The 13292-nt window shown below is 40.3% G+C and overlaps 1 protein-coding gene across 1 annotated transcript; it reads left to right on the top strand.

Annotated features, from left to right (window-relative positions):
• Window positions 1–799: 799 nt before the first annotated feature.
• Window positions 800–13059, top strand: slc43a2b (solute carrier family 43 member 2b). Its single transcript, XM_062433413.1, has 14 exons — window positions 800–857; window positions 1824–2105; window positions 4743–5043; window positions 5219–5274; window positions 5390–5466; window positions 7534–7626; window positions 8093–8226; window positions 8765–8961; window positions 9113–9256; window positions 10044–10176; window positions 10348–10480; window positions 10986–11059; window positions 11175–11298; window positions 11388–13059. Exons 2-14 carry the CDS (start codon window positions 1946–1948, stop codon window positions 11547–11549), a joined length of 1788 nt encoding a protein of 595 aa, XP_062289397.1. The 5' UTR covers window positions 800–857; window positions 1824–1945; the 3' UTR covers window positions 11550–13059.
• Window positions 13060–13292: the final 233 nt, after the last annotated feature.

Below are 13292 nucleotides of genomic sequence, written 5' to 3'. Positions count from 1 at the left end.
TTACCTTTTAACTCTGATTATTTTATATAATACTGGATAGTTAAAAAAATAATAATGCATTATATTTTAGTAGATATCTTTTGTGAGTAAAATCCGAACCAGCTACATTTCAGGCAAATTAATAAGAAATTATGTTTTCCACTTTAGTAGACGTGTACAGTTGCGAATTTTTACATGCTTTTGGGGACTTGTGTAAGTTATTTTAGGGTACAATGAGTTAGAATAGTAGCATAAATCAATTATTTTAACATCTAAACCTCAGCAGTGTAAGAGTATCCCAGTAAAAAGTTATTTTGTTTTTAAGCAGTTTATGCAACAACTGAAACAGGAGAGTCATAGCTCCAATGTGACTCCTGCTCTCTGTCAATGCATGTTATTGATCCAGACAGTTTAGAGTAAACGGTTGATAGTAACGCATCCTTATCTGCAGGAATCCATTATGTTTTCAACCCCACTTTGTTTAGCTTGATTAATCCTTTCCACTAACTCGGTTCAAGCTCTTTCAGGACTTCCCATTGCACAATGACTGATAAAATCAACCTAGTATGTCTTATTTTTGCTAATAGGCCTACAGCTGTACCACTAAATCACAATTTAGAAAAACTCTGTCTACAGCACCACACATTTATTCAAAAATGTCAAACTCATGTTACAGAAACAATGCGATATGCCTGTGTGCAATGTTGCTGACTGCTGGTTGGGTGAGGTGCACATATCAGTCAGCCAATGGTCAGTAGAGGGCGTCCTGTGGGTGTGAGTATATAAATGTGGCTTACCACAGATAAGTGGTCACTTAAAGCCAACCACAGTACATCAGGAAGTTTGTAACTGGATTGTGCTGCTTCACGCCCGGAGAGGTAAGAAAGTTTGTCATTTGTCTAGTCAGGTTATATGCCAGTAATTGGTAATGAAGAAAAATGAATTAATAATGAGCACAGATTTCTTTTTTTCTTTTTTTTTCTAGGAAAAATGATAAACCTATAGAAACAGGCTCTATTTCTGAAACATTCCATTGTTTACTTATTTTCTATGAGATCTGCAAATATGCCTACATTTATCTTACTGATTAAACAGACTGAGTGTGTGTGGATTTACAGAATATGTGTGTGTGTGAGAGAGAGAGAGCGAGAGAGAAAGAGATAGACAGAGGCTGTGTGAGCTGATTTGCTTATTGTTTGTCTCATGTTTTGGATGCACCACAGTAATTGCAGGGAAAAGTTGCGGTTGGATGGGCCTGTGAGGACATTTAGGGGCTGCGTAGGAGAGAAGGGGGCAGAGAGAGTTGGGGGGGGGGGGGGGGGGGGGATCTAGGGCTGAGGGAGCAGTGAGAGCGCCCCATTTTTCTCTCTTGAGTCCAGTTTGGACCAGTTTGCATTTTCCAATGAACAGCAAAGACTGTGTGATGCCACTGTGGATGCTTTTTCTGTTAATAGTGCCCGTTATGTGATGTCAGATCTTTGTCCTAGCAGCAGAGTGATGTGATGATCTTTGCACTGGCGGGAGAGTTAATAATTTGCCATTCGTTGTTACTATTGGTTAGTGTACTTCCTCAGATTGGCTGCCCTTACCTCTCCTTTGTGTTTGAATAAAAGGGACACTTTCAATCAATAAAAACCATGAGAAACAAACAGAGCATGATGTGTAATTCACAGATTCTTTTTTAACTTTATTTCACATGGTGCAGCCAGTTATCTTCAGCTAAGTTCAAGTGTTTTTATCTTGTGATCTTTTAAAAACTGCACCTTCCTATCCTTCAGTGATCACCTCAGTGATAGGCTGAACTATAAAAACCTCCCCTTCCTCTTCTGCCTTTCTCTTCACAGATAAGTGACCAGCGATCCTTCATCCTGAGGCTCTCTCTCTCTGCGCTACCAGTTGGCTCTCTTTTCTTTCCTCTTTGCTAGTTCTTCACTTCTTCTCTACCTCTCAATTCTTTCCCTCAACCATGCCTCCGACCGTGGCCTCAGCGTATGCCAGGCGCTGGTGGATGGCAGTGACTTCTATCATTGAGAATCTGCTTTTCTCCGCCGTGCTGTTGGGATGGGGATCTCTCCTAATCATGCTCAAGTCAGAAGGCTTCTACTCTTATCTCTGCAACGAGGAGGGTGAGTCACAACTGTTACATTTCTGTGTCGACAAAGGGATTTTAAACTAACAATCTTCATTTTCAGTTCCTAATTCTCAAATTATATATGCCAATGTTCCATTATGTACCTCCACACCTTTGCCCTAATATTCCTTGATCATAATCAAACTGACTATTCAGGACACCATATGAGCATATGCGTTCATGAGGTTATAGTGAAGAACTAGGGAGATATTCTTTCCTCCTGAAATACATTACACTGAGCTGTTAAAATGAAGAATAGGGGAGAGGGATGCCTTGTCAGTAAGTGCCTTTATGAGTGGAAGTGAAGGAAGAAACTGGTTTTATTCAAGAGATGTAAATCAACCCTGGATTTTTTTTGTGGGTTTTTTTTGTTACTCTTTTGTGTTTTTCTGTGAATAGGTCATGAGTGGCTTTTAGGGACTCAGGAGATTTAACCTGATCAGTTGAATTAGAAAAAGAGTTGCAGGTAGGCACAATGGCCCAAAGTAAAAGGCTCCGGTGTCTCATAAACTTGAAAGAGTATCTCATTCTATCTGCCCTTTAGAATGTTTTAATTTACAGTGGTTACAGCTAAAGTGAAGACATGGCAGCAAGCTGATTGAGGGGAAACATTTAAAGCAATTATGGATTATCTGTCCTTGACAACAGAGGAGGTTTCTGCAAGCTTGCATCTTTCCAAATTCAAAGCAGATAATGATAACACTCTCTGAAGTTGTTTTTCTCTTCCTCCTCTTCCTACATTTTGACCAAAATAAGAGAGGTGCTTTGTGTTTTTAAGTACAAAGGAGGTAGAATTGATGCACACAATGCCTTCAGTCAGGTCTTTTTAGAAGAGAGGACGCAAAAGGAAATGTGACAGAGGTATCAGGCCAGACTTATTCTTTGGACCTCGGGTGACACTTTGTCATGCCCTGTGTCCTGGTAGTGGTGAACACTGCTGATCACACAGTTACCAGACTATTGGCCAAATTCAGTTCTTCTATCTCATTAGCAGCTGTTGTCTCTCCCTGTGTTTTCAGACAATTGATTTAACTGACAGGTGATTTATAGGAAAATGTAGTTCAAACTTTGAGTGGCACTAAGCACCGTCCTACTATTAATGTCTATTTACAGAATCTTTCAACATCATCCAAACTCAAGTGATGCAACTGACAGTTTGTTTAATCTTAAACGTCACACTGCAGCACAAGCCTTGAATTAACAAACTGCACACATTTTATGGGATCCTAAAAATGTTTCAACTGAATTGCGGTTTTCCAGCAAGTGTTTGCACAGATGCAGACTCAGCACTGAAGTAGCTGTCAAGCATCAACGACTGTAGGTGACTTCCTGGAGCCATGATCCAGCTGTCTTACCTATTTTGTGATTATGTAACAAGCTGAGGTTGGCATCTCCAACTCAGCTCTTTTTAGGCATGTGACATGTGAAAGAGGGACAGAGAGATCCACATCAGGATTTTATTACTGGTAATATGGAAGTTTAAAGTCGGTTGATAATGGCAGGGAGGGAGCAAAGGACTGAAAGCAAAGTGATGATGGTGCAATGTAGATTTGGCTTTTGGAGATGTGCAGGGAAAGGTTGTATCTTGATTTTATATGGACAGGTTTGCAGAAAAATAAATTATGTTTTTTTCCATGAGTGTGAAAGTTTTCAATTATTTTTCAGAACAATTGAACAAAGCACAATGTCCATGGAATTTATATGAATAAGAATTGTTGTATATTTCTCCTCATATCACGTTATTTTGTCTATTAAATTGCACAGAATATTATGGAACAGAAAGAGAGCACTCCCTGCTTTTCATATTGTAAAACATGCGTCCGCTGTTGAAAGTCACAGACAACCACACATTTACTACTTAATCAAATCTCAAATCTTCTTGGAGCACATGTTTGAACACGCCAGGTTTTATGTGCATGTGTGGTCTGTCAACCACCTGCTCCACACACATGCTTGTCTCCCGTGACTTCAAAGACATTGGGAAGCTGATGTCATTGGCGTGTAAGGGAGTATAAAAAAGATAATATCAGCTGAGGCTGCAGAACAATTAGTTTCCAGCCTGCTGCTCACCTCGCTCCCTCACTTAGACTTTTGTACCTTTCACATTATCTACTCACAGGTTCTGATGATAATGGGAAGTTATTGCTGATGCAAGTTTATCATGTTTTATGTTATGTCATGTCATGTTTTAACTTACTAGAAATAAAATTAAAATTACTTTTCAGTAAAGAGAGCTTGAGACATTATAATCTTACTATGGGTATAAACTCTATAGATAGAAAAAGTTTTGTTTGTTTTCCTTCTATCAGTGTTGGTATAATGTTATTTTCAGTTTGATATTTCCCTCACACCTAACTCTGCACGTGTTCATTGCACATGTGGCCACTACGTGTTAATGTATCATGGTCCTGTGAATAAACAGAACTGCCACCATCAAATTTAATCTGAATGACAAGAGGCCTTAACCTCCCTATACACTAAACAATGAACAGGAGCACTCGGTTGAACTCAACTTTGCACAGCCATATGAGTATTCACACCACTCCACCTCAGGTGCCAAACCAAACAGTAAAAACGTGACTACTGCAAAATGCTTTGAAGACTCAAGTGTTTTTTCTTCTTTTATTAAAAGATTTAGGTAACAGCTCCAGCTACAATCTATCCCATTCCCTGGCAACGCCAACGCCTGACGAGTATGCCGACTATTATGAAAGTGAAGGTGGTGTAGTGGGTCTGGGAGATGGTGTGGAGATGAGGCCCCTGGTTCCTATGGATGAGCCCCTGAGGATGAACGGCTGGCTGATCTGTAAGGAGCAGGATGAAATGCTGAACCTGGCTTTCACAGTGGGCTCGTTCCTGCTATCAGCCATCACTCTGCCACTGGGGATTGTCATGGATAAATACGGGCCTCGCAATCTACGACTGCTAGGCAGGTGAGCAGGAAGATTATCCAGAACAACCAAGATATACAATATGGATATCTCAAAACAAATGCATGGCTAGAGACTTATGTTGTTTTTTTTAATATGGGTGAAACAATCCTTTAAGAAGTAGTAAAAAAAACTTAAATTGTCATCAGATGTGTTTGACATGATTTTCTATTTTCAGCACATGCTTTGGATTGTCATGTCTAATGATTGCTTATGGAGCCTACAAACCAAATGGTGAGTCTGCTTTAAGATACATATTCATGTAACCCTTTTTGCACCACATTTGAAATGACCTACAGTAGTTTGGTAGTCGACAGACTTCACAAGCTAACATATGTGTCATTTGCAGAACTCTCTGTCCTTATCTTCATTGCCTTGACTTTCAACGGCTTCGGTGGCATGTGCATGACCTTCACCTCTCTCACAGTAAGTGCATTGATGGTTGCGTGTGCTTTGTAATGTTCCCTCCTGTTCACACTCTCTCCCGCCCCTCCTCTTGTCTGGGGGGGGGGTGTTGCTCCTGCGGACAACAGGGCTCACCTTTGGATAGTGGAGGGGGGTTGATTGGAAAGAGAAGAGAGAGAAAATAACGGTTCATTATCACTTTGCACTGCATCTATTATTGTGCCTCAGCGTGAACATCACAGAGACTGTTGGGCTTTATCTCTCTCACACATGCACACAAACATATGCCCTTCATGTAAATGCAGAAATAGACACTGTTTACATAAATTAATATTTGAATCTAATGTTCACAAAGCAATACATCTTCTCATGCTCTCAAAACACAGAAGAGCTACAGCTCTAAATGGCAGCTTCACAATGTGTGTCCAGCTAATAAGACAGAACAACAGTTACAGGCATTATCATGAAAACCTCATGATCCTTCTGCCATTTTTTTTTTCTTTTTGGTTTTGGTACTGGTTTTGCCCTTTAGGATTACTGTGCAGAGCTACACAGATACACAGAGACAGAAAAACAAGTGTTGCCCTTTAGGATTTACAGAGTTCACAGGGTCAACCCCTCACCATTCCTCTGCATTCTTTCATTACCATTCTTCATCCTCCTGTCTCCTCCCCTTGTCATCAGCTGAGCCTACGGTGAATCACACAGGAGCTCAGGGCTGTACCATGGTGATGCTGCTCACAGCAGAAGGGAGAGAGAGGCTCTGATCCAGTAAATCTTCCAATAAAATGCCCTCTTTTCTATTCCACCATGGACTCTTAGCACAACATACATCTCCGATGTTGCTTCTACCTAAATCTCTCATTAGTTGCTGCCACTGGCCTGAATGTCAGAGGTGTAATAAAATCACAATTTAGGGCTTTGTTTGTTCTTCTCTTATAGGCTTCAGGCCTATAAGTTTGTGCATTAAACCACATTTTTCCTGTAAAGCGCCCCCTCACAACATCTCCTTCACAGTGCGATATACTACACTTAAAAGCCTTGGTGCTGGGTTAATCATTACACTATATGCTGCTCCTTGACTTCTTGATCATGGCTCCACCTCAGACCTACAGGCATTTACTCTAGGCTGAGGGGTGTTGGGTAATACTCAGTGGCCTCCACTGGCTTCACGCCAATATCAGTTGTCAGGTCACGTTTCTCCTCCAGGTTCATCCAGCTGCTAATTAATCTGTAATGTTTAATAATGTATTAGAACAGTTTTCCAAATACTCCTAAAGATTTTGCCAGGAAATACTGAAAATTGGGTGCATGCTTTCTCCATTTATTATACACAGAGAAACACAAGCACATACCTCTTCCTCTGCTTCCCCAGTCTTATGTAATTGAATGTGCTTGTTGTTGTTCAGTCTCTTGAAAACAGGACAGCTTGTGAATGCCTTTGTATTTGGATGTTTTGCCACCCACTGTCGCCTGTTTTTTCTCCCAACTCTCTTGTCTCTTTTCTCAAAGGGGAGTAAAGTATGTAAAAGAGGTAGACAATGAACTATCCCCATCCTCTATCTTCCATGCATCTCTTTTGTCCTTGAATGCCACCTCACCTCAATCACCCCCTTTCTGACTGTTGCAGCTATATAGGAATTTGTCAGCGCTGCATTTGTCGTGTGTTGGACAGCTGTGTGTGTTACATGATGCTGTTTGATATTGCTTTTACTGGCGTTCCATGTCACTTTGTTGTGATCCATTGTCTCTGGTGTTCTGTGTGGAGAGGCATGTCTGCTCGCTAATTGGTTCACACTGTTCATTCTGACCCGACTGTCTGTGGGCACCATCCTCATAGCGTCCCCAATCTGTCCTCGGCCTCAAGCTTAGAGCAACTACTGCAGCTGAGATCACCCTGATCTGAGCAGTGGATGTTTTAATCTTTATACTTACATTTAAAATGACTATATATAAAAAATCTTGTTATATTTATATTAAAAAAATACAGGCTAGCACAAGAAACTTTTTAAAAGGATTTTAAAAAAGTAATTGTAATGATGTGATTAACTCAAATGCTAATTACTATTTGACCCTATTTCTCTCTAGCTGCCTACCATGTTTGGGGACCTCCGTTCCACCTTCATCGCCCTGATGATCGGCTCCTACGCCTCCTCTGCTGTCACCTTCCCTGGTGTCAAGGTAACAAACAGGGAATCCCTCCACATACACACATCAAGCAACAAGGATGTTTTTTTCCTACTCTCATGATGTAATCTGCCATGCCTACAATTTCTCTGTCAAATCTCTCTGTTTTACATAAATAGCCAAAGACATCTTAAATACAAAGTGCAATTGCAACCATATTCAGTCTTGCATATTAACTCAGAAACACCCTGCAAACTTTTTAGGAATATAAACAACATTATGGCAATATGATTATTTTTGCCAGTCAGCTACTTAAAATGTTACACAATTCACCATTTAGGTCTTTTCCAAACATCATGGCTTCCACAATTTATTTTGATGCAGAAGCAGATCTAAAACATGTTCTATTATTAACCAACAAATTCAGAAGATTGTGCAGCGTTGGCAGGGCTATGCATTCTTCTGATTGATTTCTGGTGTTTCTATTTTGTATTTACTTGTCATACTGTTTTGTGCACAGGTGATCTATGACGTTGGCATACCTTTCATCACTATTCTGGTGGTGTGGGCTGCTTGTGCCGGACTGGTTTTCTTAAACTGCTTCTTCAACTGGCCACTGGAACCATTCCCAGGACCAGATGACATGGACTACACGTGAGTACCACAGATACGCACAACTAACGTCCCACACGCACATGCTGACTTGTAAACAAGAGTTGAGTCACTGATAATATGATTGCAAATAAGTTTAGGACCTTTTATGACTTTAGAAATAAAATTTTATGTCCTAATGAAGTAATAGCAGTCACTTGTATGTTCCAAAGTACATTACTTAGTCTTCCCCACTGACACTTTTATGTAATGTGTGCAAAAATTATGCCATGTAACATCAGGTGAAATTCCAGGTCAAAGTCTGTCTGCTGATGATCCTGCTCGTCAATTAAACTCCTCCCTCCTCCTGGTAATTCCTTGTTAATTAAGGCCACACTTTGGACTTGCTTGTTCAGCAGTAAATGTTTCTGCTAGACAGATGACTGCAGGACTTGTATGATCTGAACATTACCACTCCAGGAAGTGATCATCTTCCTTTTAAACATGAATGGCAAATGCAACCATAGAAATGTATTTAGTTATGATATTAACTTAACATCCCCCCCTCCTTCTTTCATCCCGCTCACCTCTGATTTCTCAGTGTGAAGATTAAGTTCAACTGGCTGGGCTTTGACCACAAAATCACAGGAAAGCAGTTCTACCGCCAAGTGACCTTAGTGGGCCAACGCCTCAGTGGGGGCAACAGCCTGGAGCAGAAGGAGCTAGCTACTAAAGATGGACACAAGCTCTGCCTCTCCACCATGGACCTGGAAATGGACTGCAAACCAAAAGAAGAGTGTAAGAAGGCAGCATCCAAAAGCTCTATATATGAAATCATAGTTGGGATGTTGTTAGAAGTTTTACCCCTTTCTATTTTTCTGCTTCTCACTCATGCACACTCACACACAGGCACATCATTTATTTCTCTCATTTCTGTTCTTCTCTGCAGCCCAGTCATTCTTGAAAACTATCTCCAGCACCGTTTTCATGCTCAGTCTGGTGACCATGTCTGTCACTCAGCTGCGTCTCCTGTTCTACATGGGGGCCATGAACAGCGTCCTGGAGGCGCTCAGTGATGGAGACCTCAACAAAGGTATTTGGCACTGCATTTTGTTCTGAATATGTTTCTGTCTGTGTTTGTAAGACATGAAAACTTGAGAATCAGAATGACTTCTGCACAAGCATTTGGATTCATGAACTTACTTGGTTTTAATTTAATTTTTCAGTGGAGAGAATGGAAGTGGGTAAGACTATACTCTACAATTGTATCAGTAGATTACTGAAGCATTAGACTGCTGACTTTCAAGCTGACTACAATTAGAATTTAACCTCTAGCCTTGTAAAGGTTTGCCATCACAATCTAATAATGCATTATATCCACTACCTCTAATCTCTGGCTTTTTCGTAGCTATTCATAGTTATTTTGTGATTTCACCTTGACTGTTGTCCATGTCAATACTGCAGTCCTTCAGCTGTCATTCAGCTTTCAACTGAAACCACAAGACCACAATGTGTTGTACTCATTAACTAACTTTGCCCTCAGCATCAGCAAAATGTACCTGTCACATGAGCTGTTTCACATTTCATTTGTTATTACTTACCTGACCATAAATCGCCTCCCAATGGCCTCATATTGACTCAGACATTTTTTCCCATATCCATTGTTGTTTCACTCACTATGTCTTTACTACCCTCTAGGATTAATAATTAACTGTACCATCATAGTCATTAACCAGGTAGAAAGGCCCTGAACTGTCCATCATTGTAGTCTCTTCAACCTTCCATGTAAAACCCACAAGCCTCTTCTTATTTTTTCTCAATTTCTAATATTCTTGTCCTTTTTTATCACCTTCCTGTCCTCGTTCTGATCCCTCTCTCAGTGAGCCTGTACTCCTCCATCTTCGGTATGCTGCAGCTGCTTTGCCTGATGACTACTCCCGTGATTGGTCAGATTATGGACTGGAAGCTGAAGGACTGTGATGACGGCGAGGAAGCAAAGGATCCCTGCAGCAAGTGAGTCCAGTTTGAGCTGTACATAGGACGCCTTAACCCCTTTCCATACAGACACTATTGTTATGTTTAGTTGCCAGTGTGATGAATAGAACTGAGAAATTAACCTTCATAGTGAGATACAGTGATGTCAGTATGGGATAATCTGACCAACTTTCTGCTTTTAACCACTAGGGATGAGCCAAAGAAGAAGCGCAGAGACAAAAAGATCCAGAAGGTGACCAATGCCCTGCGAGCATTTGTCCTCACAAACGTCCTTTTAGTGGGATTTGGGGTCACTTGCCTTGTGCCTAATCTTCCCCTGCAGGTGAGCCGTCCACTTCAGATACACACACAGGCCTTCAAAGTACTTGAGGGAAACACCTGACTTGCTAGCAAAGTCATCAGTGTGTCTTTACAATGATTTTTGTCTTACAAAGTTAATGATTAGCCTCTTTTTACGGGCTGTTGACCATCAGTTACGTAAAAGCCAACATGGTTAACGTCATCTTTGTGTATAATTGCAATATCAACTTTCCAGTGTGATAGAATGACACACTCATGCTCACCATACACCATTGACACTACTGATATTCACACTCCATGCCTTAAATATTTTGATAAACCTTTTATTTGGCTTTAATTTGGTTTAATTGGCTACATTAAATGGTTTAAAAGTTTCATGGTGGGTTTCCCTTTTTGTTGCGGCCATTCGAGCCAGGTCATAACATAGGGTAAAGGTCTTTACTGCTTTACTGTCATAATTCTTAATTCTTTATCAACTTCTGTTTACAGTCGTCTGATTCATATGGATCTACTCTATCTTTCCTTAGATTGTATCATTTGTCCTACACACCGTGGTGAGAGGATTCATCCACTCTGCTGTTGGTGGCCTCTATGCTGCTGTGTAAGTTCTACTGTACCTCTAAACTCACTACACACACATTCACACCAACTTGGTCCTCTGTAGGTGGATGCAGGTTCAAACTGAAAAACTAATTCTAGCTCTTCTGTTTCTCCAGGTATCCCTCCTCCCAGTTTGGCAGTCTAACAGGCATGCAGTCTCTGGTCAGTGCTGTCTTTGCTCTGCTGCAGCAACCCTTGTTCATGGCTATGATGGGACCCCTGGAGGGAGACCCATTCTGGGTATGAAAACACTCACACACACACTCAAAAACAAACACAGACACACAAATGAATCTCTCAAGTTCACTAATTATGATTTTGTCCTCCAGGTCAATATCGGACTCTTCGGTCTCAGTATGCTGGGCTTCTTGCTGCCTCTCTACCTGATCTACTACAGACAGACACTCTACAAAGAGAAGGAGCAGAAGGACGATGACGCTAAGATCTACATCAAGATCAATGGCTCAGACATCCCTGAGGCCTTTGTCTAGAGAGATGTGAATGCGGAGAAACGAAACAGAGAATGAAGAAAGAATCCTTACTTAGAAACATTGGCAAATGCAGTGATACATGCATACACAAGCACACATGAAGACAACTGAAATTGTAAATATCACATTTTAACATATAACATCAAGCACACACATACAGACTGCCACATCCATTTTTTCCTAAATCCCACCAAGATAAACTGATGCTGCAGTTGTCATGGAAACAAGAACATTGGACAGTTGGACAGTTGGACAGGAAAATGAAACGTTGAGGGGAAAAGAAGAACAAGAGAGAGGAAAGACTGTGAAAGGAAAGAGGTATCAGCCCTCTGTATTCCCCCCAAATCCTCTGACTTCTCTTTTTATTCCCTCCTCTGCAGAGAGGCACATTAGTGCAGCTCCAATCCACTTAAGACTGCTTTAATATTCCCCATAGGAGCAGAAAATGGGCAAACAGAGCTTGTTTCTCCAGCTGTGAATCCAGCAAAACTGATAAATGTCACTCTTACAACAAGTGGTTCTATTATTATGAGGTTTTTGTTTTGTGTTTAATGTGTTGATTTTAAATCATCCTTATTTTGAATAATAACGTGGTGCTACCTATTTATCCGTCAGCTGTGTTTTCTGACAGATGGTGAAAGGTAAGTGTGGACTAAATGGCATTAATGAGTGACAGGGAGGAGAGAAGGACCGTATTGCCGTATTGTTTCTTGGGCGAAGAGAAAAGACAGTCATGATTAATTATGGGGCTGGATTTTTTATACTTTTTTTTTAGAAAGCTTATTACAGTGTAAAACTACTGTAGCATGTACTGTAGTGTGGCGTGTATGTAAGTTTTTGAGGATTTTTCTGTCTTCTGTTAGAGGGACATCAAACAAACTGCAGTATGTATTTTGCTAAAAGCAAAATGTCCATGTATGTTTAGAATATTTATTTCATTTCCTGTTTTCTTTAGTTTTTATACTTTACCAGATGTGCCTTTTGAATATACTTCCATGCAAAAGAGAAGATTAAGCAGCATGCTCTGTGTAACACTGTCTATTCTTTGAATTACATGGTATTACCACTTATACATCATGGGTGTTTATTTTAATATTTAGATACTTAAACTTCTCCCAAGTTTATCCATAACATATCATCATTGTGTAAAAGTCAGTATTTCTGTTAAGAGAAATTCAGCACTTTGTACCCTGTTAATCCCTCAGTTTCGCACACATCCCACACCTGCTCATTTCAGCACTTCTCTCCTGATGCCTCTCTTGAGAAATAGTCCCACTTTTAATTTTTGAGCTCCTCCTCCTACCTTCATTAATGTATTTATTTTATTTTACTCTCACGTCTTCCATAAAATAAAATTTCATGATGTATTTAAATTGAACTTTGCCAGCAATCGCATATACTGCACCCCGTATACTGGGTTGTTCGCATAGAGCTCTTTCTTATATCACTGATGATAATGTAGAGATGTTTTGTTATGCAGGCATTCCTCTTGGAAATTGAAGAATTCACGGAGTTTAATAAAGAGGTTTGATTTGTTTGAATGTTTGCTCTTTGTGTGTTTTTTTACTGTATGTATCTTCATGTAACTGCACCATTACCCTGTCACCGACTTTTTAACACTCACTTCTTTTTCCTTTTGCAAAAGATATTTTTACTGATTGTGTCTGTGTCTTTGTTTTTTGGCTTAAATACTGTATATGTAGATGGAGTTATGGGTTGCTCTGCAGCTAACCAGCAGGGGTC

This window comes from Scomber scombrus, chromosome 14 (genome assembly GCF_963691925.1).
Source record: "Scomber scombrus chromosome 14, fScoSco1.1, whole genome shotgun sequence".
Classification (NCBI taxonomy): Eukaryota; Metazoa; Chordata; class Actinopteri; order Scombriformes; family Scombridae; genus Scomber; species Scomber scombrus.
This window is presented reverse-complemented; position numbering and strand designations above follow the sequence as displayed.

Excerpts from the sequence above, each read along its gene's own strand:
- slc43a2b (XM_062433413.1), top strand. The coding sequence starts at position 1,946 with ATGCCTCCGACCGTGGCCTCAGCGTATGCCAGGCGCTGGTGGATGGCA. Across the intron at positions 8,962-9,112 it reads CTGCAAACCAAAAGAAGAGT|CCCAGTCATTCTTGAAAACT; the intron begins GTAAGAAGGCAG and ends TCTTCTCTGCAG. Across the intron at positions 11,060-11,174 it reads GGTGGCCTCTATGCTGCTGT|GTATCCCTCCTCCCAGTTTG; the intron begins GTAAGTTCTACT and ends CTGTTTCTCCAG.